The 24,822-nt window shown below is 45.7% G+C and overlaps 2 protein-coding genes across 4 annotated transcripts in view; one reads left to right on the forward strand and one right to left on the reverse strand.

Annotated features, from left to right (window-relative positions):
* LOC101168545 (potassium voltage-gated channel subfamily C member 1-like) overlaps positions 1-11,880 on the forward strand; it is a 60,760-nt gene extending 48,880 nt beyond the window's left edge. The window contains exons 5-6 of one of the 3 annotated variants that reach the window (XM_023957818.1): positions 241-5,485; positions 7,609-11,880. In XM_023957818.1, the coding sequence (XP_023813586.1) occupies positions 241-383 (143 nt within the window). In that variant the 3' untranslated portion in view covers positions 384-5,485; positions 7,609-11,880. The remainder of the gene's footprint in view (positions 1-240; positions 5,486-7,608) is intronic. The other 2 variants (XM_023957819.1, XM_023957820.1) reach the window with 2 other exon arrangements.
* Positions 11,881-15,026: 3,146 nt separating this feature from the next.
* ube2z (ubiquitin conjugating enzyme E2 Z) lies at positions 15,027-24,712 on the reverse strand. The gene is made up of 7 exons (XM_023957821.1): positions 23,837-24,712; positions 22,713-22,785; positions 18,919-19,106; positions 18,560-18,671; positions 16,971-17,083; positions 16,806-16,896; positions 15,027-16,454 (listed from the first exon to the last, which is right to left on the reverse strand). Exons 1-7 carry the CDS (start codon positions 24,283-24,285, stop codon positions 16,272-16,274), a joined length of 1,209 nt encoding a protein of 402 aa, XP_023813589.1. The 5' UTR covers positions 24,286-24,712; the 3' UTR covers positions 15,027-16,271.
* Between the last annotated feature and the right edge of the window lie 110 nt (positions 24,713-24,822).

Consider the following 24,822-nt stretch of genomic DNA (forward strand, 5'->3'; position numbering starts at 1 on the left):
TTGTCCCTCCATTTGTCTGTCTGTTCCTCTTCTTCCTCCTTGATGTTTTACCTGGTTTTGGCTCTTTCTGTTGGGAAATGTGTTTTTTTTCTTTCTTTCTTTCTTTCTTTATAAATGCTTACAACTGCGGTTGATGTAATACATCTGCTGTGTCTGAAATGCTGTCATACCGACCGTGTCACGAAAAACACTCACGCCTGCTCTGAATGACTCACCCCAACCTCTCACCTGTGCATGCAGCTTCAGGTTATGAGAAGTCGCGCAGCTTGAATAACATCTCCGGGTTGACAGGGGGCCCACTGCGCCTCACCCCCATCACCAACTCCACCTTTGAGCCGCCTGCTCTCAGGCGATGCCACTCACCTATCCCCTCCATCTTGTAGGAAAACACACAGAAGAGCTGATAATATATGTATATATATATATATATAAAACACTAAACATGCAAGAAAACCTAGTGTAGGAATCGGAAAACATCCTCTCATTCTTCATGTCATTCTTCATGTTTTCACCTGGCAACAAAGAATCTGAGCACTTAGAGCCATCTCTGGAGATCCTAGCATTTCATTTCTGGAGACAAGCTTAGCTTAGCTTTACCTGTTTAGCTAGAAGAGTTGCCGTAGTGTTTGGAAACTTGCTCTGACACGCCCGCCTTACTAGCAGGGAGAGTATCTAGGTTAGTTAAGTAATAAGCTAGTTTCTTCACCGTGTCACTTCTCACCTGTACGAACTGCACCTCTGTGGGGAAACTATGACAGAGATCTTTCAGAAAATGAAGCCTCACAATGCATGACTATGTTCATGGACAACAGCGTGCGCCGCACCTACAAGAAGACTGAAAACAGCCTAAGCCCACAATCACCCAAACGGAGGCGCCCCCCATACCTTAAGAGGACCCTTGTAGTCTCAAACCCTGGAGCTCTTCGTGGGTTGGCTTCGTCGTCAGTGTTAATTTAAGTGCCGAGTTCTGAGCGAACTCAGATTGCCTCCATGACAAGTTGGATGGAGAATTTAGTTTTAGACCTGCCTCCTCTCCCAGCTGCTGATTGGCTTAAAGAAAAAGCAGAAGTCAGGCTATAGACGGTACAACAACAGACTCACAGAGAGCTGTACGACAAAGAAAAAGACTGTCAGAGTTCAATTATTCATCCTAAAATAGATTAAGACAGTTTGATAACTAGAATAATGTCAGTTTCCTTTGGCATAAGTTCAATAAAACCTCAACCCTCTGCTGCATAATGTATTCTAATCCTTTTTTATTCCAAATGTAGACTTTCTTCTGAGAGACTACACACTATTAGCTCAAGCTATGCAGATATATATCCACCTCAGTGTCGAAAAGCAAGTCAGGCTAGATGAGAGGAGAAATCACGAGCAAAGAGAAATGATTGGTTCAAACTGACCATGAATCCACTGTTTGGTTTGTTTTTCTTCCTCAGCCGCCTCCAGCTGTTTTCCAGGTCAGACCGTTTTTTTAGTCGCTAGCCTTCAGAAACAGGAGCTTCGTGTTTTCAGACAAATCTGAGTCCCAACTGTATGTTAGGACTTCAGGGCCAGAAATCTAATGGGAGGGGGCTGACTGACACTTGACTGACGGGCAACCGAAACCTGTTTGAACCCAAACCGGAAAACTGTCTAAAACCAGACCAAGAAACAGTGAAGGAAACTGAAAACTGGCTGAAATCCCAATTAAAACCGACTCAAGCAGACAAACGTGAAAGCTGTTTGAAACCTGAATGAAAACCGGCAAGTTCCAGAATAAAACGTACTAAACCGGGCTAAAGATTGGCTGAACTTAAACTATAAAAGTGACCTGAATTCAACCCAACCTGTTGGAAACCTGAGTGAAAGCCAGCTCAAACTTCACTAAAAATTCTCTACAGTGAGAATAAAACTCGTCTGAAATCTTAAACTTGACTGATAGTTTTTTGACACGTGTCTGAAAACGTCTGGGTGAAAACTGGCTGACTCACCCGTACCTGACTAAAGCTACGGTGGAAATTTGCTGGAAGAGGCTGAAAGCTAAGACCTTGGTTGAGACGTGGCTGATGGAGAAAATTGTAGCTGCTGTACCTGAAGTGAGATGTCCTCATGAGTTTTGCTTCCACTCTGCACACTTTAACATCCGTCCTAAAGTGTCCAAAACATGGAGTCTGGCCACAGCGCCGTTGCATCTAACAATCACACTTGTTAGCAAAAACACATGTTCTATATGAAGTCATGCACCAAGGACTTCCTTGTACGTTGTCATGAAAAGTGTTTGGACCTTTTCCTCACCTTTGTCCCTCGCCTGCTCTCTGCTCACCTGATCTCTCATCTGAAGGCCAAACACAGGTGTCGAGGAAAACCCTCCTTTCAAGAACTTTTAGCTTTTCAGTTTTACTGTTTAGCCTCTAAGGCTTCGATTCTGATGTTTGTCTTAAAGAGCGCCCACACTCAGGTTCCTGTAAAGTCTTAGACTGAGAAAAGGGTTAACTGTGATTACTAAAGTAAAAAAAGAAAGAAATGGAGCCGGATGTTTGGCCTCTCTTCTGTCTTTGCTGGTAACCTCGGCTGTGCTCTCACGGAGCTGCAGCTAACACATTTTCCAGAAGCTTTTCTTTTCATGTGGCAGAGACAAAAGTGTGTTACAGACACTGCAGCTCAGCATGACAGTGAGAAGCTGGGTTTCCTCAGGTCTGAGACCATCTCACCATGACCATCATCACCACTGCTTCCAACAGAGTTACTGCTGTCTCACCCCAGCAGCCAGTGGCAATATTTTTAGTTTTCTCCCTGTTTGGCCTCTCTTTCTTTCCCTGTTTTGCCCCATCTCAAACCCCCACCCTGCCCTCCTCCTTCTTCTGTCCGTCCATCCTCTCTTTGTTTTTTTCGGCGGCGGACACTCAGTGGGAGGCGCCATGAATGGCTACTGGAGTGACAGCCCGTGGTAGAAGATCAGACGGCAGACGGGCAGCAGTGACAGAAAGGATGCAGAAAAGTGCTGTGAAACTGATGAGACTTGATCTGTGCTCAGACCTGAATCTACCTCTGCACTGAGAGGAACCACGTCACTCCAGAGGACACTTGGCTGTTTTTGTTTGCTGCTGACAGAGACACACTGAGAGAGGAGTGTTCCAAACGGATTTTTCTTTCTTTTTTTTGTCACATCTTTTCTTTTTCACTGGAGCATTGTGCCAAAATGTGTTTGATTTGATGTCCAACATGAGGATTGTTTGCTGTAATGGGACCTAACGAGTGTTGGTGGAACTGACAAGTCCTCCGGTCACGCTCTTACCTGTAGCTCTCCCAGCAGATTTACACTTCTTCTATAAAGCGCCAATTCAAAAACATCAAATGAAATGAACTGTAATCCAGCTCAACTGCACTTTAAGAATGGCCAAAAACTTTCTTTTAATTTATTTTTGGGTCAATTCTGTAAAATGTGTCATATTTCCAAACAGCTGGGAAAATCTTTGGGTAAGAGCTGCACTTTAGGGAATGATGGTTTATGTTGGCGATTAACCAGTTTCACCCACTCAGTTAGGTCAGTGCAATGGTAGAAAGACTGCAAACACTAGCTAGCACCTGATCATAACCCCCCAATCTTTTAATAAGAGTGACGGCAAACTTTCACGTCACAGTTTTCTGCTCATCCCTCACATCCAAAGGATGCTCAGCATCATTGGATTCCTGGAGATTATCTCCGAGCGATTTCGTTTCCTCAGATTTGTGATCCTAAATTTGAGATGGTCTCTCCAAAAACCACACATCCATGACTTCCTTCCTGAACCATCCACACATCCATTTCAGAAGTGGCTGCTTTTCTCATAACGATGTACATAGATGTAAAGTTTGCTTTGTACAAGAATCTGCATGGGTCTCCATTGCAAGCAATAATGATTCTCAAACGAATACTAATGCCAGGAGGTTTGTTATTTTCTTACTCTGTGTGGAGCCTAATGAATGTGTGTTCACATGCTGACATATGCACTTGCAAAAGCATGCAGGAGAAAAAAAAATCTTCATCTCTTTGAATGTAAGAAGAGGTGAGAGGGGCTGACATTATGCATGCCAAATGCTACCATGCTATTGGTCGAAACTGATCAAGTTAGGTACTGTACCAGGGATGGGTGGGGCGGGGAAAGTTTATTTTTCCAGGAGTGGGAGGGGCACTGTTTCTAATAGGTCTTCTATAGCTGCTTTCTTATAGATCTTCAGATGCAGACACGGTTGTAGCATTTTATGTTTCCTCTCTTGCTTTTGCTTCCGAACTGATCTGAAAGATCAGCATTTGTCAGAAATATGCAAACAGAAGCAGAAACTGTGAATTCATGTGCAGACATGGAGCGAGAACTCTTGTGCGGTTGTCTGGACTCCTCCTTGGCCATCCAGAGACTTCCTCCACCCGGATCCCTGTCCTCGGTTTCACGCGTCTCCTCCTGCGTCACCCGTCCATCTGTCCTGCTTTGTTTTGACTGAGAACAAATGAATAGTGAGTGCCTCAGCAGTGCAACAAGCAAATATTCAATGCAAGCTCCGGCAGTGGCGGCGTTTCTGCTCTACCCCGATGGTCGCATTGACAACCATTGTTGTCTCTCGGATCGGAGCGGCATCCTGCTGCTGTTGGTCCACATTTCCTACCAGTCTATTGTCTTCAAGAGCAAACGCAGAGTTTTTCTCGTCCAGGGCTCCAAAGAGCAGCTCTCCAGGGTTTACTTGACCTGAGTCAAGGTGTGGGCGGGGATGGGGTGGTGGTGGTGGTGGGGGGCCTTTGGATAAGAGTAATTTTCAATGAGCTGCATTGAACTTATTGCCGGATCTTGCACTGTTGAGGAATTATTTGAAGATTTTTGTTTTTGAAGCAAACTGTGGTTGATGTTCTTCAGCTTCTGGGCCATTCCTGCCGTTTTTCTGCTTCCCATCCACTCACGACTCAGGTACCTCTTCCTCAGTGTTTCCTGCTGACCCCCCCCCCCATGCTCCCCTGACTCATGCTTTCTCACGAGGTCTGGAAAACGGAGACCCACCGGGGGATGAAAAGCGGAGCCCTGAGCTTTTGTGGGTTCATGTGTTTCACCATCCTTCCAAAATGCTGTTTTGCTTCTCATGTTCAAATGTGCGTCCGTGTCTTTTCCCAACAATACTTCTACATTTTCTGTAAGACCCCCCCCCCACCCCTCCACCCCACCCCCACTTCTCCACCCAGAAGCCTTTCAAAAACCAAAAAGTTCAATTGGAGTACCTTTGCACGCAAGAGAAACTGGCCGAAGAGTGAACTTCCCCGAGGAGGAGGACAGGAGTAGACATGAGAGTGGATAAAGGAGGCTGGATGGGGAGTTGTAGGTGGGGAGGACGGATTAAAAAGCTGTGGTGGGAGAGGTCTGACGGCCGAGCTGCGTCAGAGGGAGGAGATGGAGGAGGAGAAAGACAAGTGTGGTGATGAGGAGGAGGAGGAGGAAAAGGAGGACAGAGAAAAAGAAAGAAGCAGAAATCGCTTCTTCATGTAAGAATGTGTACTTCACTGTCGTCTCGTGCGCTTTTGTGTTGTTCCCTCCACCTCGTGTGTGTGCTAACGCATCCGTGTGACATTTGATTTCACTTTGTGTTTGTTTTTGTGTGTCCGGGTCCTCCTGTGCAGCCTCAATTTGTGGGCCTTCACCAACACGACCTGCAGCTTGTTCTGGGTTGTCTCTAAACCACACGCCAATCAAACCAATCTGGAACCGACCCTGTCTGTTTGACAGAGGAGTACGATCAAACGGCAAGCTTCAGGTGGGGGGAGGGGGGGGGGGTGACCTGCGGGTCCTCCGTGCTCGGTTGTGGGTCCCGGTCGGCTGCAGTCCTCTGCTGTGACCCTTCCGCACTGACTCCTCTGTGCTTTCACAGCCTTCCTTCTGAATTGGCGAGGAAACCTCAGAGCCTGAAGAGTCGCCCCGTTTCTCGGTGTGGGGGTCACAGATGGGGAGGGAAACTCCTGTGTTCTCAGTAGTCCTGCATGCTGGCTGCGCTTTTGCTGTTGTGTGTATTTTACTCTTTGGTTTCTGTGGTTTGTGCTGCAGCACGGTGTTGCAGCTTCCTTCCGTTACCGGTGCCTGTGTGGTCCCGAGCGCCACAGAGAGGCCAGACCAAGAGCCGCCACCGTTGTGTTCTTTTCTTTTGTTCGTGACTCAGACGCAGGCTTTGAAATCTGTCCAGCTGTGCAGGAAGACGGTTCCAGATATTCCAGATTTCCTAACGTGGCAGGAGCACTTTACCAGCAGCATTTGCTCGCAGTCACAAAACAAAAGCCGCCATCAGTGCTGCGTTTCCCCGATCCTGAACGTCTTTAAAGTCGGACATCTTCCCTGGTTTGCTCCCTAACTAAACCACGATGCTGGAAAAACAGCTTTTAAAAGAAAATAACACATCAATCCTTAAAAAAGAGTTTTAATGAAGTAACAGGGAAAAATACTTCTTATGGAATAAAAGCAGTTTTACTTTAAACTGCAGAAATATTTGAAAATCAGACAGAAGTCTCAAAATTCTGAGATTTTTTCACTTGCATGCTGAATGTCATCAGCTCTAGTGATAAGTGTTTGCTGGTAAATCTGCACAAACAAAACCTTTCTTATCAAGTGAAACATTTTCTGAAAAAAGTACTTTTTTCACAACAAATCTGATTGTTTTAATCTGGTTATTTTCCTTTAAATTTAGAAAAAAAATTATTTCGGAGAAGGAATTTTTTTTTTAATGTTCAGAATTATCTTGATTGATGGAGAAACTCTGAAAGAAACTGAATCGTCGCCCTTCCCATTTAACATGCTAGCACTGCTAACATCTCTCTGTCTATCATGGCCCGTGGAACGCAGCACTCTAAAAAAAAACCTTCAGTCTGGTTTTAAATGTTGAGGCACCATCAGAAGTCCATTTGTGGAGCTCTGCAGCAAACCTCTGGACCTCTTTGGTTTCAGAGGAGCCAGACTTTCCTCCCCTCTAAAGTGATCTTCAGATATTTCTCCAGGCCTTCCGAGAGGATTCTGCTGCGGAGCCGGACGGCTTCCTCTCATTTTCAGTCCCGCTCTTCCTGCGGCTCTCTGTTTTCAGAGGATTTGGAAACGAACCTTGTTCTGTTTGGACACCGAACATCCGGTGTTCACACAGACACAAGAAAAGCCAACGAAATCCCTGAGAAACAGCAGCGGACTGAAAATGCGGAAAGTCTTTGGGAAAGGCTGAAGACTTCTGAAAGATCTCCTGAAGCCTCAAAGGGAGATTCAGGAATTTCTAAAAGGGACTTTCAGGACCAAATCTGATTATAAATGCCAAAAATACATTCATTTTATTGTATTATCTGAAATCCAGTCTGACTATGCTCATTTTTACAAACTGACATTGTGCGGGGGGGGGGGGCTTCAGAGCTTAAAAGCTCCTGCAGAAAAACCACAGCTGATATAGAAATAAGCATTTATTTTATTTTAACCATCACTGTTTGGAGCTCCACAAAGACGACGTCTTTGGTGCCAAAAAGCAGGAAGGTTGTTGAGAGATTCCGACTTGCGATGCTCCTGGTAAAGTTCTGGCAGATCTGCTGACTCCGGACCTGCTGCTGTGACCCTCACTGACTTCTCCTCTCTGTTTCTCCAACAGTGCTGAGTTTCTAACTCCACTTTGACAATAAGAAGAGGGGGAGTGGAAAGTCACTGCCCCCCCCCACCCACCTTCAAGTTTTCAAAAAAGAGAGAGACATAAAGCAGGATGCGGTCTGATCTTCATCCATCTGAAGCATGTGGAGAATTGGTTCACCTTCATCACAGAAGAAGAGGGGCTTGAGGAAGCAGAGCCTCTGGGACATCGGCTCGTTTCCCGCCGAGCGTTTCATGGATCCGACGCTCGTGGCAGAGCGGGATCTGAACCGCAGCTCCTCCCACCCCAACACGTCAACCCAACACTCCAGCAGACTCCAAAGTTGCCTGATCCGGGCTGCTTGAACCCATCCATGGATGGAGCCAAACCAAAGACAGAAAAGTGGATGGGAGTTAAGCTCTGGTCCTCCTCCCCCAGATCCCCACGCCCCCTCCCTGTACATCACCACACTGGACCGTCTTTAGCCACTTTGCATGGCATGAACAACACCAATAAAACAAAAAAATGTAGAAAAAGCGGCGGATTCTCCTCACAGGAGCCAGAGGGTCGGACGAAGACCACAGTTTGTGTCCCCCCCCCCACATGCCATGAAACACGTGACAGAATCCCTGCTCTCTCTGAAGGCCTGAACAGAGGCGGGGGGCCTGTTTCTCCCAAAACGAGGGTTACCTCGGAGCATGTAGTGCTGTGGGAGGCGGGAGAGGCCCAAGACTTTTCCCAAGACACTCCAAAAAAATAACAACAACAACAAAAAATGAATAAAAATGAAGCAGGTGGTCGGGAAGGTGAGGAAGAAATCTCTGCATCGATATTTTAGGGACAAAATAGACTCATGGAGGTGTTGTTTACCAGCATGATTATACTGCATGACTTTTGCAAGCCACTCTGATCTCCCCATGAAAACAGGGCTACCAAGCGAATTCACCTTTAAAAAGATGCTGAGTGCAGCCGAGCAAAGTGTTGGTAAAAAAGGAAACCCCGTCAGTGTTGTGAGTTTTTAAGAGAACCCTCGTCACCACAGCAGAGGCAAAACGGTGGCTGCTTTGCTCCTGGCTGCTTCGTCTCCTCCTCCTCCTCCTCTTCTTCCTCGCAGACTTTTCCCGGAGCCCCTCCTGGACCTGCATGAACGGCAGCTGAGTGTGTTTGTGTGTGCAGCGCCACCATCTGGACCAGGCTTGCAGTGATCTTCTGTCCGTTCTCTCCTACATGGATCTTTGGACGTCGGGATGGAGGAGCATAACTTTTACAGAATCATCCTCACAATCATCACACAGTTTTACTTTCCTGGTCTTTCAGAGTTCTTAGTTTGGTTGGGGGGGGGACTCCATTAGACTTTGGATAGGTATTTCAAGCTTTTTAAAATAATTCTTTATGATTTTTTTAGTGTCCTGGATGATCAGATGTTGTGTCTGGAAGCACGCGTCATGCTCACTTTGCCAACCGTTCCTTCCATACCCCAAAATATCTTTAAGTGTATTTCTGTAGAAGGAGAAATGGTCATCTGAACAGGAGAGAAATGAAGGGTTTGGATGTGCCCTTTAATGCATCGCAGGAAAAACATGAGCAGCTCCTTGAAAAACAAGTCAATATTTAAATAAATATATATATATATATATATTTGAGCCAAAAATCTGCCAAATGAAAAAGAGAACATATCCTCAGTATATTTCATATTTCAAGAACATATTTGTGTCACTGCAGGAACTTTTTGGGGTCAAAAAAGTTCAGATGAAAATATTCAACTCTATCCCATTTTTAAGAGCCCCTTTATTTTTCTAAATGCTATTGTTAGGTATGAGCTTTGTAATGAGAATAATGTTTTCTTCCTTTAGTGGTTTACAAACTGAAACTTTGCTAAAAGCTTGTTAGCAGTTCTTACTCTGTATGAGCAAAAGAAATCTCTTCTATAACTAAGATTGTTCTGTTTTAGCGAATCTGTCTCGATGAGATAGTTGATGTTGAGAGACAGAAAATGGGATCTTCTCTGTTACTTTCTTAGGTTTCAGGTTTTCAGCATTCATGCATTGTCTACTGTCAGTCCTAAAGGGGTTTCTTCTCTCAGAAACGGTGACGTTTCATTTGGGACAAAGAAGTAGGAGACCCGAGATCAACTGATCTTTAAAACTCCAGCCTTCAGAGGTCTGTTTGGGTCACTTCAGAGGAGGGGCGGGGGGTTCCAGCCTGGTTGAACCGCTTAGTCAGAGTTGGGATGTGCGGCTGAACCGGACCTCCAGAATTCACCGCAGCTCCTCCGGTTTGGTCAGGGAATCTGTCTGGTAAGGGGGGGAGGGCAAATTTGGTTTGCACCCCTGAAGGTTTAGAACGTGTCAGACAAACTGAAGAGCAGCTGCAGTTGAGCTGCAGTACACTTCTCGGCCACAGGGGGGCAGGAGGTCTCCCAAGAGGTTATTTTAAACACAACCAAGCATCTCCTGATGTTCTGCTTCCTGGAATGACCTGCTAGATGAAAGTCACCGATAAATTGCATGTTTTGACAAATCAGGACATTTCAGATTTATTGATCAGCCGCCAGAATGTCTGCTAACACTACAAAAATATGCAGAACGATTTGAGTTTTAGGAGAACACTGAGCCCCCAGCACCCCACCTTACAGCTGTGTTTTGATTTGTTGGCCGATTTCTGCTGCACTTTAGGATTAACAAAAGGGTCGTGGCTTTGCATGCTATGGAGGTTTCTGAGGGGCGACTTTGTAAACGTACGCAGTAGCATTTCCCCCACACGTCGCTGCGTTTGCAGGTCAAAGCTGTGTTGTTTTACCCTGAGCTCATCAGTTCAGGTGGAGCGTAGAGGCAGAACAGCAGATCGATCTCAGGAAAACTCTGTGTGGACCGGCGGAGGCGGAACACAGAGAAGTTAGGATGCTGCTGCTAAAACCTTCAGGACATGCAGCTCCAAATCTGCCCCACCTTACTTGAAACCTGCAGGTAGAATATCAGTGGAAACCACCGTCCACCCCCCCCAACAATCTGTTTAGTGTTGAAATGGTTCTGCACGCCACGAACTGGAGCGGTTCTCAACCATGTCTTCCTTCTGCGGGAGCAGCAGCGCTTTCATCAGCCTCTCAAAGACCTTTGTGTTGTTTCTGCGCCTCGTCGTCTTCCTTTCAGAACGGTCCTGTTGCTGAGCATTCTGGGAGGAGTTTCTATTTTAACACATGCAATTACAATCACTCTGACCATGATAACGATGCACTTAAAACCCTTTTGTATACAAGCATGCAGTCAACATAAGAGAGCCTATGCAAGCTGTGAAAATTCATGGTCTGCTGGAAGCAGCCGTCCTTAGCAGGGCTGGAGGGGTTCCCATCCATCCATCCATCCGTCCATCCATCAATCTATCCATCCATCCATCCATCTGTCCATCCATCCGTCTGTCTACTTCTTCACCAACCTCAGGACCAGCAGGTAAATGGTCAAAGCGGTTAGGTGGTTGGTCAGTGAAATTGAAGCGGTTGAATAACAACCCAGAATGCCTCACTCTCCCTGCACTCCATCCTCTCCTCCTCCATTCTCTCCATCAGGGATTTAAGAAGAAAGCCTTTCTTTTATTTATTTAATAAATGTTTGTTTTCTTCTTTATTGCATGTTTTGGACACTTTTTTGTCACCGTCTCATCTGAGGTCTTCCTCTGTTGGTGAGGAATGCTCTTCATCACCAATGGGTCCATTTTTATTTTTTTTTTCCAAATGTCTGAGTCCTCAGGGGTCACTTGTGGATATTTTAGATTGGAAAATACTCTCAGCCCCATTTCACCTCACATTTTCACTCATAAGGTTTGCTTGTTTTCATTATGGCACGCCTTCCCTTCTCATGTTGGGGTCCAAGTGGGTGGGTGGTGAGCATAAGCAGGTCGGTGTTCACCATGAAGAAGAAGAAGATGAAGAAAAAAAAAAGAGACCATGCTGAGAGGCCTCCTGCCATGAATGAATGTGGCTTATGCTAAACGATGCTGGAATTGAATAAAATGTCACAACTTCAGTGAGAAAACAAAAGATAAACATAAAAACATGTAAAATGTACTTTATGGAATGTCTAGCCTCTTATTTACCTTTTTCTATTTTTGAAACTTGGAAAAAAAAGGTGAAACAAATAAATTCTGCAGCTTTTGTGAAAAGAAAAAAATGGGGGGAAAAAAGTTCTGCTGTAAGACCATATGAAAGTTTGACTGTGAATGCTGATTTACCCCCACCAACTACCCTTTCAACGATAAGATCATAAAGAGATGAATATCTTTAAAAAAAATAGAACACTGAAGGAAAAAAACGAACTCAGTTTAATGAGAAAATTCTGAATCTTAATAAAAATATTTAAAGTATAAAAAGGAGTGCGTTTTTTTTCTTGTTCTGTCTTCTCTTTATAAAAACCGATGTACACAGCGCCCTCTAGTGGAGACAAATGTAGCAGCACTAAAGTGTCAGAAGCGGCTGCTTTGACCAACAACAGTTGATTTCACCGTAAAGGGTTTGTGACCTAATCACAAACAGTAGCATGAATGCTAATTTAAACAAAAAGTGCACATGTTTTTGTTGTCTACAATCAGAAGTTTGGAAAAGATGTAACAGACGGCATGAACAAAAGCTAGAGGCTGAGCGCTGGAAGCATCCTTGTAAGGAAACCCCGAGAAAAACTCATTGTTGGGCCTTTATATTCGCACCGGCGTTCCTGTAACGCAGTTTCAACTTTCTAGACTGGATTTCATTTACGGACATATGGTGAGAGATGGGCTGCATGGTGGTGAAGTGGCTAGCACAGTGAGAAGGCGCTGGTTCGAATCCCTGCTGGGTTGGAGTTAGCATGTTCCTCTTGTACATGCCTTCCAGCCACCGTCTCTACCTCTAGTCTCAAAGAAGAGCGAAGCAGCAGAACAATTATCAGGAAAAACCTTCATCTGGGGTCTATTTTAATTGGGATTCCCCACAAAAACCTGTTCATCTCGGATCAGTTTGCCGTGACTTCAGCAGACTGCATGTCTGTTATGATGCTGTTGGAATTCTTCGGTATTTGGAGACCATTAATGGCAGATAAAGCATTTACACACCTGTGAAGAAACTGGATTTTCTAGAAAGGACTGTATTTGTGTTAGTTCGTAACCCCGTCAGTTTCTTACACACAGAAATAATGAATAACGACTCAGAGACAGTAACTTATCTTTTGTAGATTTACTCCGCACAAAGACCACAGATTTGTACGCAGGGGTACAGACAGATGAACAAGATGGATTCAAAGTCTGAACAAAGGGGTTCAGCAAAAGGCCTGGCATATATACCTTGCATTTGCATATTCAGAACCTCATTCGATGGATCATGGTGTGAAAAACACACCCACAGACTGTTGCAGGCTAGATGCTCGAAGGTCAGAGCACCTAAAGTGTCAGATCTCTTGCAGACATTTACCAGAACGCATACACCAGAACACACAAAGATGAAAAAGGGAGGATGTTAAAGGAATGTTGCGAGACAGTAGTCTTGGTTGTGCTCTGTCTGGAGTGTAATATAATTTTGAGATGATAATACATAGCAAATCGAGGTTAAGCCATTAATGTAATAAAAGGTAAAAGTTAGTTTAATAAAATGCAAAAGGGAGTGTCTAACTATTCTGTTTCTAATCATTCCTAACAACACCCATGAAGGGTCAGCTTGTTTTCACCGACAGAAGCTTCAGGGTTGTTGCAAACATGTCCCATGGGCGACCACAGGGCTGTTGGGCCCATCCTGTTTTTATCTATTGGGACAGTATAAGATATTTCTTATAACTTTATGCAGATGATACTGTTCTGCTCATCTTAACAGTGGCTAAAAGCTCAGTAGACCTCAGACAGAAACACCTATTACAGACAGTTCTGTCAATAAAACATTATCTTGTGATCTTAATGGTTTCTTGGACTCGGAATTGTTTCTAGAACAGCCCATAATACTCTTGACAAAATCTAGCTGAGATGTCTCCAAACTCAGGTGTCAAATACTGACCATAAACTCCCATCATGCTATATTTTTCTTCGGGTTTAGGTCTCTTTGCCACATCAGTCAAAAGCTCTCCAACCTTTGGTCTGTTCGGCGTCGCTGCAGACTCTGACCTCTCACCAGGAAAGCACCAAGTTTTCTGCTTATCAATCCTGATGTGGACAAACTTTTTATTTTATTTAGCTTTTTGACTTTTAGAAACGGCCACACCTTTCTTCAGATTCATGTTCGAACCTGTTTTCAAACTTGAGGAAATTCAAGAGACAGCCCGTATTTAGCCGCTGACCCGAGCCCACGCTGAGCTCTGTGGCTCTGCTGGTTTCCGCTCCGGCCCCGCGCCCACCGGAGGAGAACATGTTCCGCTGTTCAATCAGAACCTGGACGTCTTGAAGCTTTTGATGTAAGTGCAATCTTTGTTGCCACCATGTCCTCGCCCGTGAAGCCATTTTCATGCAATGCATGATGGGTGTATGCATTTCTTTGCAGGTCACCAGGATCTACAGTGGGAGAACAATGATTTATTTCCAACATCATCCTCCCTGTAACATGTCAAGTCTGCCATTCTAACCCAATCAGCCTGAGATATTGATCTGCAGTTTTGTGCTCGTCTACATTCTCACCCGAGTAAAGATGTTAACTGAAATGATGTCAGCGGCTCCTTTAATGACAGCAATGAAATGCAGTGGAAAGTAAAGGTTTTTGGGGGATTAAGTTCATTTTCATGAAAAAGACAGACTATATAAGTTCATCTGATCACTCTTCATAACATTCTGGAGTTTATGCAGATGTCAATTATAAAAACTTAAGCTGCAACTTTTCCCATTTACAATTTTTATGTCATTCTCTAAACTTTTGGCCACGACTGTAGAAAACACACAACTGAACTGCACAAACCTACAAATCCACAGCTGCTGCAGAAGACCTCAAACTTTCAGAAACAGTTTCAGAAGCTTCATCAACGCTGTAAGAAGTTGCTCACGTCTTCGACGTAAACGTTTCATCCTCTTTCTGGTTCCACCTTTAGAAAAAGAAAGCGCCAACATCTGTGGGAAGACGGGTTCGCCCAGATGAGAACCCGTCTGGAAGAACCGCAGGAAGCATCTTCTTTACTTCACTTATTTAGAAATATCAAAAAATTAAAGAAAAAACGAAAAGTATCCTGAACAAAGTTAGTTTAAATGTTCAACACATCTGTAGCAGCAGCTCAAACATATTAAGGGAGAATGATGAAGACAACTGTGACTTTGAGAGTTGAAAGTCAATCCAACTTTGTTTTTCCTCAGACGGCAGTTTAACCAAATCCAAACGGCTCAGATTTTACTGTGAAAACATTCGATCTAAAAGAGGCTAAAGAGCAACAACTCCTCAGTCAGAGCCGACGGATCCCTTAAAAACAGAACCTTCTGGATTCTGGGAAGAACAGAGACGTCTGACGCACAGCTGGACTGAACAAATCTTTATTTGTTAGAGTTCTCTACATCATCTATGTTCAGGGTTGAGAAACTGAATTAACGTCTTTCACTCACCCTCTTCCATGTCAGGAAGGGTCTCATCGACATGTTAGAAATCACTTTTTTTCATTTTTCACACTGATTCTGTGAGAAAGGAAAGGAAAAGCAGGGATGGACGCCCAAAATGGAAGTGATCTGCAGAAACCATCATCCAAAGGCTTCAGAAAGGGCAGTTGTGCTGCGTTCAAGGTCCGTCTGGAAATGTTGGCGTTTTCCCCTAAACTTCACTTCCATCTATGTTTAACTACAGAGTTGGATGGAAACACACAGGTTGGTGGAGGCTGAATCACTTCCCTCCTCAACGGCGACACATCTGGGTCCAGCGGGTCGGGTTTTTTCGGTGGTCTGCAGGTCTACGGGACATGCACGGACGCCGGGGTTTCAGACTCTTTTAGATAAAATGCTTCTTCTGAGGAAAGCCCTGCCGCCTTTCCCATCATCTGATGCTACAAGTGAAGCGGGTTAGTTTAAAGGAAGGACTGCAGGAGCCCCTCAGAGGGTCAGAACCCCGCAGAACTTCCCCGTCAACTAAACGGAACATTAAAATTGGAAGTTTGGTTTCCCAAAGCGATCCGGTTAGTTCTAGTTTGCACACTTGAATGGTTTCTTTTTTCTCCGGATCCCTCACAAGAACCAGGAGCCACAGAACATTTACGGCACCAAACACGGGTCAGTTTGATCAAAGGTCGCGGTGCAGCTTTGGTTTCTGCATCCAAACATGAAGCACAAGTACAACTGAGACACACGCAGGAGTCACTGCCAGCAGGGCCCAGAGCGGCACGGGCTCGGTGCTGAGGTCCGGTTCCGAGGCAGCCGAGCCCCCCGGGTCTAAAGAGGTGGAGAAAGACGCAGCTTAGCTTCGGGCTGTTGAGAAGTCCACATGGCTGAGCGGAGCATCGTCTGCTGCTCCAACACGTCCCCCCTCCCTCCCCCAGCTGATCCCTCCCCCTCAGAGGTTCACCCCCACCCCCCAACTGCTGCCCCTCAAGAACATCTGGGCAGTTGGGTATCCCACCCCACGCGCCCCACCCCTCTGCATATCCAAACAACAGACTCTTGATAAGCCCAGCAAGCCTCTGAACTCAGAGCTGTTGGCATGGCAACCTTCTCCAAACAGCCCAAAAGAAAGAGAAAAGAAGAGGAGCTCTGGCTGGGTGGGGTCCGGCCCCGCCGGGTCAGGGCTGGGAGCTGCCCTGACTGTCGGGGTCCGTCCCAGACGAGCTGGTGTCCGAGTCCGACTCCTCGTTGTTGTGCTCGTCTTCTGCCAAGTTCTTCTCCCGTATCCGCCTGCGGGTGGCGCTGAGCCGAGCCTGCAGCCCCTGGTAGTCAAAGCGGCCGCGCTTCTCTCCGAACGGGTCCTGGGGAGGGACAAATGAAGGATGAGCCGAAGCAAACTGGAGAGGTGAGCAGCACCTCACAGATATTGGAAAAGTCATGTTCACAAAATGGGATGTTATTTCTTTTTGTTATTGTTTTTTGATGTTAATTAATAATTTTACATACTCAAAGAGGAATCACAGCGATTCGTTGGATCCGGCTAACTTTACAGAAAAACAAAAACTTAAATCTGGTTATTTTAAAGAGAGTTAAATTGATCAAAAACTCATTTTTAATCCCAAACAAATGGGATAAATCTTCACGGAGATCACTTTCAGCACTACGTGTCAGCAAACCACATAGACGGGGAGTGAGCGAGTCCGAACGCCCACCTGCATGTTCTGGCCCTGCAGGTGCAGCCGGTCTTTGCAGACGCCCTCATAGAAGTCGTAGTACTCCAGGAAGGATTTCTCCATCACGCTCCTGCAGACACAGGTGGGTCAGAGGTCAGAGGAAGACTGGGTGGGGAAGGCGGGAGGATGAAGGTGTCGTCTCACCAAAGGGCGTCGGGACAGGGAACTTTGCCCTCCAGCATGTCGCACACGGCCACCCTCATGGTCTCATGTCTGATGCACTCGTTGTAGTTCTTACTGTCACCCGGGTGTCGCTCCTGAAACAGTTACAAACAGGCTTTGCAGCTGTTCCTTCTCTATTCTGACTCCACAGTTAGGTTCAACACGTTTATGAAGAACAGCCACCAAACAGGAAGTAAACAAGGGGAAACATCAAAACCCGGAAGCAGATCACATCAGACATGAAACCAGGAGAAGATCTGCTGGAATTAAGTCTCCAGCTCCGACTTCAGCTGAAAGAGGAAGCAAACCCTCGGATCTGTTATCCTCATGGCCCGGGAATCCATTTCTAACGAGGAAAACCCGTTTTAGTTTTCATATAGATGCTAAATCACGTTTGGAGCAAAAGTGCTTTATGCATGGATGGACCGCGGGCGAACAGTCGAGCTGCGTTCACACCAAACGGGATTTTAATGGTCCGACAATGTACAGTCGGGATCCGAGGTCCTGCCGCGTGATTTGGGCGTCGCAGCGCGTACATTGTTCAAAAATCAGAACTTTGGCGAAAACGACACATCGCATTAACCAATCAGGAACTCGCCTTTGGTCACACGCCGTTTTCAATGGCGCGTTAAGTGGGCGGAGTCCAAAACCAACACAGGGGAGAGCCTTACTGAACTTTATGATATTTGTTTATTTGCACAGAGGCTAGGACCACCCGATTTGAGGAAAACTCACGATTTGTGATATTAATGATCAATATCGCGACGACGATATAACTTGCGATACTTGAATAGAAAAACAACCGAAAACGTAATTTCCATTTCACTGCAACAGTTTTATTTAAATAAGAGTCATTATCCCTTAAATTATACTCCAAATGACCCTCGCCTACATCGGACGAGTGCCTAACATATAACGGCTCCGTCTGATTGGTCAAATGCATAAAGGGATTTATTTGATTGGTTTTGCATTTGTCTCTGCATTTATCTCTCCAAGTGTGGACGTGTGTAGAAAATGACGTCTGCACTCATACAATAGATCTTCCTCAAATCTAACAGTCGGCAGTAAAATCCTGTCGTCAGCAGGAAGTGAAGAGAATAAAAGCAGAAAAGGCCGGAAGAGAGTCAGGAGTCAGCAGGAACCTGAAGCCATGAGAATACCTTTTGGACGGATCGTTCACATTAAATGTCTTTAGAACATAAAAACTAGACAAATGCAGAGTTCCATTTGAGTTTTAAATCCCCTTGTTAGATAATTATTTAGAGTTCAGACAGCGTTAATGACTGAACAGTGGATTTACTGTCGTGTCTTCAGGTTTTTGATTTGATGCAGCAGCAACAGAAACCAGACTCACTAGAGCTGCACTTGAGTTTAGACCCTGAATTTTACCAGAAGGTTTGACACAGTTTCACAACCACTGCACAGAATCACGTGATCACGTGACTTGTGCCTTCCTGAATTTGAACTCACTCAACCACGCCCCCCACTGGCTGTCTGATTATGTTCATCGCGACATTTCTGATGATGAGGCGATACAGAACTTTGGAGTTGGCGGCGGCGGGGAGCTTTACCTGCTCAAACCCAGGTTCGTTGTGGTACGGGTTCTCCGTCATCAGAGACTGGATGGAAATGAGGACAGACGAGATGCTCTGGGCAGGACTCCAAGCTGGACCGGTCCAAGTCCTACACACACACACACACACACCCATACACACAGACACGGTTAGAACAGATTTAGTTTTGGTTCGCCCTCACAGTAGTGAGGCGGGTCCCGCTCGTCTTCTGCATTTCTGCTAAAACTACATTTTCCCAACCTTAACACCAAACTGGAAAAAAACGTTCATGGATTTGGTTAGTAAAAATCCGACTTGGGTGGAAGTTTGAGTCTGTGCTGCATGTCTGACTGTAACGTAGCAGAAAGAGGACTTACCCCAGGATGCTGAGGCACACCTTGCCGTTGCGGTAAAAGTTGGGGTTAAAGCGAACAGTGTTGTGTCCAGTGGTGATGAGCTTCACCCGCGGGGGGTGGATGGGGTAGTCTGGGGGGCAGCGGAACAGGAAGAGGAAGAAGCCGCCCTCGTACGGCGTATCGAACGGTCCTGTAATCAGCGCGTGGATCTGAGGAGACATCGTTCCAAATCTCTGCTGAGCATCTCTCTGCTGCAGCGACATTCATCCTCTACAGACAAAACCCGCGACAGAAACCCGGCGGTTAGAGACGAACCAGGGCTCCAGACATTTTTGCGACCAAAATTTGAATTTTACATCCAGTCACACATGTGCTACCAGTAAATTTGCCTCCCCCACCCTCCGTATTTTTTATACATTAAACATGGAAGGGGCAAGTCAATGATCAATGAAATGAGCAATGAAATAATCAATGAGACGCGAGCGCACACGCACGCAGACAGACACACACTCGCACACATACTCATGAGACACACGAGCACACTCTCGCGTTTCATTGAGTGATGCCCGTCTGTGAGGCGGCCACTGCGTGTGAGAAGAATAAATGGCTTATACTTATATAGCGCCTTTCTTCCTACAAGGACAAAGCGCTTTACAGTCACAGACCCATTCACCCAGTCACACACACAGTCACACACACAGTCACACACACATTCACACACTGGTGGCGGCTCCGCTGCTAAGCAACGCAGGTTTGAGCCAAACTGTTGACATTTACAAAGTTCACTTTTCAAACATCTGCTCAAAACCAACTGGACTATAAAAATACAAAAAATAAAAATAATGGACCAATAGGGAAAGTCACTGTAAGTGGCTAAATGCGTGGAGGGGGAGGGGCCTAGAGATAATCGAGCGCGCGTAAACATCTGTGGGAAGGAAACGGAGACAAATATCATCACAACCTGATATGTGCGTCTGAGCTATGAATAAGCGAACTATTGATTCGTTCTTCCGACCTGCGGCTGGTGTACCAGGGCCAAAGTCTACAGCAGGGGTCTCAAACTCACGAAGCAAACCGCGGTTCTCATGCACGGCTGTAACGGCAGCACACCGCTCCCGCGGGAGTCGGGTCAGCTGAGGGGAATAAATGTCCCACACCTACATGCGTGACAGCTAACGGGGCTCTAGCATTAAACACGTGTGAGCAACAACACGATTTAGTCTTAGTCACATTTAAAACACATGGGGAAAATGCAACGATAGACGTGTCTAAGATGAACCAGCGCCCTGGGGGGGGGGGGGGGGGGGGGCATGAAGGCGAAGCTAAAGCGAGACTGAAGGAGAACAGGAAGTTGTAGTCCGTAACGTTCAATTTAGTTTTAATATGCCTCTCCCCCTAAGTATGATCTGTGATATTACATCTTTTATAATTATTTTAATGTTTTGTAATGGATGTAGCCTTTTTTTAATCAGTTGGTATTTTAAATTATTTTAATTGATCAGTGAACTACAAAAACCCATCAGGACACATGTCCCATAATGCATTGTTTTGTAGTCTGTAGGGCAGCTTTCAGTCAGTTCAGTACTAAATTTCCAGCTGCGTTCGCTCTGATTGGGGTCTTGCTCTATGGAGAGAAATTAGACTCAGTCGGATTTGTGCGTGCGTAATACTTGATTTGTGCGTAAATTAGGATTTGTGTATGGATATTCTTGCTTTGTGCGTGCGTAAATTAGGATTTGTGCATAAATTTGGATTTGTGCGTGATTTGTTACTCACATAATACGTTTTGTGTATAAGTTAAAAAAATATAAAATGAAAAAAATACAAAATACAATTTACGTATGCACAAATTAAGATTACAACAGCTTGAAACTACTTACACACACACACATCTTTAAAAAACACGCACGAATCCTTTGTTCCGCACACACGAAGCCAAAGTTACGCACGGATCTACCGTGAGACTGTTTTCACGTCTCCCAAATTCGTCCGTAAGTGCTGCGTTTAAATACCAGTGGAATGCTCGGTCATTAGAATTTTCCTATCAGCCTTCCCTTCTAAACGTATCCAGACAATGACTCAATCAATACATGAAGACAGTAGATGTAAGTGTTGAAAATAGAGGCTACTTACTTCGGGGCGCTGACCACCGAGATGGGCCGCCATTCTTCCCGTGACTCTCTCAGTCTGACAGCCTTTGATTTTTCCGGAAGAAAAAAAACAGTGCCCCCTACTGGTCGCTCCTGTTACGCATTTTGTATCAATTCGGTGTCTTGGAGAATAATATACTTTTAATATATATATTAGCGTTTAAAAGTGAACGTCATATTCTCAGATAATAATTTTTATTTTCCTTTAAAGTTTTTTTAAGCCCTGCTAAACCCACTGAAGGAAATACGTTTAGAAGGGAAGGCTGATAGGAAAATTCTAGTGACCGAGCATTCCACTGGTATTTAAACGCAGCACTTACGGACGAATTTGTGAGACGTGAAAACAGTCTCACGGTAGATCCGTGCGTAACTTTGGCTTCGTGTGTGCGGAACAAAGGATTCGTGCGTGTTTTTTAAAGATGTGTGTGTGTAAGTAGTTTCAAGCTGTTGTAATCTTAATTTGTGCATACGTAAATTGCATTTTGTATTTTTTTCATTTTATATTTTTTTAATTTATACACAAAACGTATTATGTGAGTAACAAATCACGCAAAAATCCAAATTTATGCACAAATCCTAATTTACAAACGCACAAAGCAAGAATATCCATACACAAATCCTAATTTACGCACAAATCAAGTATTACGCACGCACAAATCCGACTGAGTCTAATTTCTCTTCATATTGCTCCCACCCCTTTCTCGCGATATTTTTGTGATGATTGACAGGTGATGTTAGAGCAAAAAACAAAAATATACGTCACACACCAGGTGATCTGTGCAGCGTTGCGTCCATCTTGGTGATCGCAAATTATTGTGCATCTTGGCTGCACCTATTTGGTGTCGCCAACATGTATTTCCATCCCCTAATGTTTACATACATTTAAGTATTGTTTGTAACTGTGAAATGACCGACAGGTTACTATGGTAATCACTTGTTACTAAAAACTTTTTTTAATTTTTAAATGTATGGTATTTTGTTTACTTATTTGTACTGTCATGACAGCGATGCTGCTGTCAGTTTACCTGTTGTTGCATCTTCAAAAGGGCAGAATAAAATGTGACACCGAATTTGAAACAGCACATTGTAATTTCTGCATCTATTATTTAAGTATTTATCAGTAATACAGTGGAAATTAATAGATTTGGTTTGCATGTTGATTTACGGTATGCGCCCTTAAATTTTCTGGTTGTGCCCTTAAAATTTTCAGTTGAGGGCCACAGTGCTCCTAGTGAAAAAAGTTAGTCTGGAGCCCTGCGAACGTCAACAGGAAACGACGACATGCGAGGAAACGAAGCCCGAGAAACACGGAGGCCATGATGGAACCGCGGGAAGACAAAAACTCATCCAGCCGCTTCTTTTTCTTTACGTGTCTGTAAAGAACATTTACTCACCTCTTCATACACACACAAACGCACAATTACACACCAATAGCAGCAGAGCTGTCACCCGAGGCACTAACTAGGGGTTCGGTGTCAAACCCAAGGACACTTCAACATGGGTGAGCAGAATGGGAACCAAACCTGAAATCAGATGTCGACTGCTCTACTTATGACACGCCCACCCCATTTGAAAACCCTTTAGATGTTTCATGAAATGCACCAGAAACAGAAGCGAAACGTCCCGGTTCCACTGAAGTCCGCTGCTGCCGGTTCTGCTCTTTACCTTGGTCATATCTTGAGGATCAGGCACCACAAACATGCCGGGAGGAGGTTCCTTGTAGATGGACATGATATCCCTGCAGACAGAAAGAACAATGTGAAGAACCCCCCCCAAAACATAAGAGCGCCTGAGCAAAGCAGAGAGGCGGGAAACACGTCTGCATGCGCAGACACCGTGGGATGCGTCTGCAAAACGTGTCTGCATGCGTCTGCGTGAGACGTTCTTCGCAGAGTCGGAGGTGAACTGCATCTGTCCAGGACCCATGTTTGACGACCACGAGGGAAGATTCAACCAGGAAATGGGTTTCTTCACCAGCTTTTCAACATTTGTGAGTTTCTGTCCATCAAAGAAGGCCGGAAAAAATAAAGCTACGCAAAACAAATCGGTGACAAACTGCAGAATAACCTGCATCACAGTATCTGCCTGTCAAAACTAAGTAACATTATTTTAAGCGCTGTAAGAAACTTGCCTCCATGTAGACGACAAGATCCGTGTACGTCTTTGTTTTCCTCAAAAATATACAAAACTCCAATATTGCTCGTGGCTTTTTGCACCAATCGTGTTTTAGGTTGTGAGGAGCTGTAAGCTAGCAGGACAGGGTAAACAGAAAGCTGACGTGACCACAAAAACGGCGAGCGATATCAGATATATGCAGCCGTACAGTTTAGATCCAATGCCAGTCCGGACGAGGAAAAACAAAGACGCTCATGGATCCATTTGTCTGCAGGGGGAGGCATCAGGGAGACTGAACATCACATCACCTGCACCATGTTAGGCTAAACTTGAGTTCTAATCACTTGGGCAGATGAGATATATATTTTTTCTTCTGAACTTGCTGCTGTGATGGGACGGGGATGACCTGCAGGCCCTCTCTTCAGGAAATGTCTGATAAGAGAGTAAATCAAGTTTCTCTGAGTTTTGGAAGGGAAACTCAAAAAGTTCAGAACTTCCTGTGACTTTTCAAGATGGGAAACTTTTACTTTCACTTTCTCGGTGGCTGAGGCGTGGGACCCGTGGCTAAAACTAAATAACTCTTTTCAGAGGGACCTAGTTGAAAAGGTGGTGAGGTCAGGTGAGGTCAAGAGGATTGGGGGGGTCTCAGCAGGTGTGTGGGGGCTCTCGCTTACCTCTTTATCCTCAGAATGCACTGCTGCGACGCCTTCTCGTTGTCCCAGTCTGTGCTTAGAGACGGGTCCCAGGAAGTGGCGTGGATCTGGGACAGCAGGCCCCCTCCTGCTACGCCCAACCCCACCCCCGGCACCGGGGAGGACGCGTGCGCGATGGGAGACACGGCCACGACGGGCGGCGAGGAGGCGGGGGTGAAGGTTTCCCCGAAGCCGGCAGCGGTGGGGGTGACTGCGGCCACGGGGGCCACCAAAGCCGTAAGGCCACTCTGCGCCACCGCGGCGGGCGGGAAGGAGGCCGAGGAGGTGCTGGGGTGACCCACGCTCGCGGCGAAAAGTCCCCCCGGCAGCGAGTTGGCCAAAGCGGGGAGCGGCGAGGCTCCGCCGCCCTGTCCGGTAACGCCTAAGCCGAGCGAACCGACGCCGGACTCCTCTCCGACGCTGTCCGCCATGGCTAGCAAGCTTCCGTCAATCTGTCGCTGCTCACTAATGTGTCGAGCCGCACTTCACCGGCATTGACAGTCGAGCCTGGAGTTACGCCTGCGGTTCCGGGCCGGGCGGGATCAGAGAGCGACCGAACGCAGCGCAGGCGATGCCGGAGAACGAGACGCTTCTTCCCACGACATGATGATGATGGCTATTCCGCGTTAGCTTCGCCCAACATTTCCCGGGCCTCCTTGGGCTATTTAGACTTCCAAAAGGCTCCTCCGACCCCCTCCTATCGGTCACCGAATCCGTCAAACCTCCGCTAGTTGTCGCGTTAAGAAAACCGCAGAAGAAAACGGGTGACTTTCGGCCGTTTTCCGCGACTCAACTCCAGGAACAAACCGCAACTTTGGGGCTTTCTGTCCTGTCAAGTCATGGCCTCAACGGTCGACTTCCGGTCGGATTTTCAAAATAAACCTTCGGCTGTTCTTTTTCACTTTAAGATGAACCACACACTTCCGGGTGGCAAAAATACATGTTAATTAAATGTAAAATAAACTCCT

This window comes from Oryzias latipes, chromosome 8 (assembly GCF_002234675.1).
Source record: "Oryzias latipes chromosome 8, ASM223467v1".
Classification (NCBI taxonomy): domain Eukaryota; kingdom Metazoa; phylum Chordata; class Actinopteri; order Beloniformes; family Adrianichthyidae; genus Oryzias; species Oryzias latipes.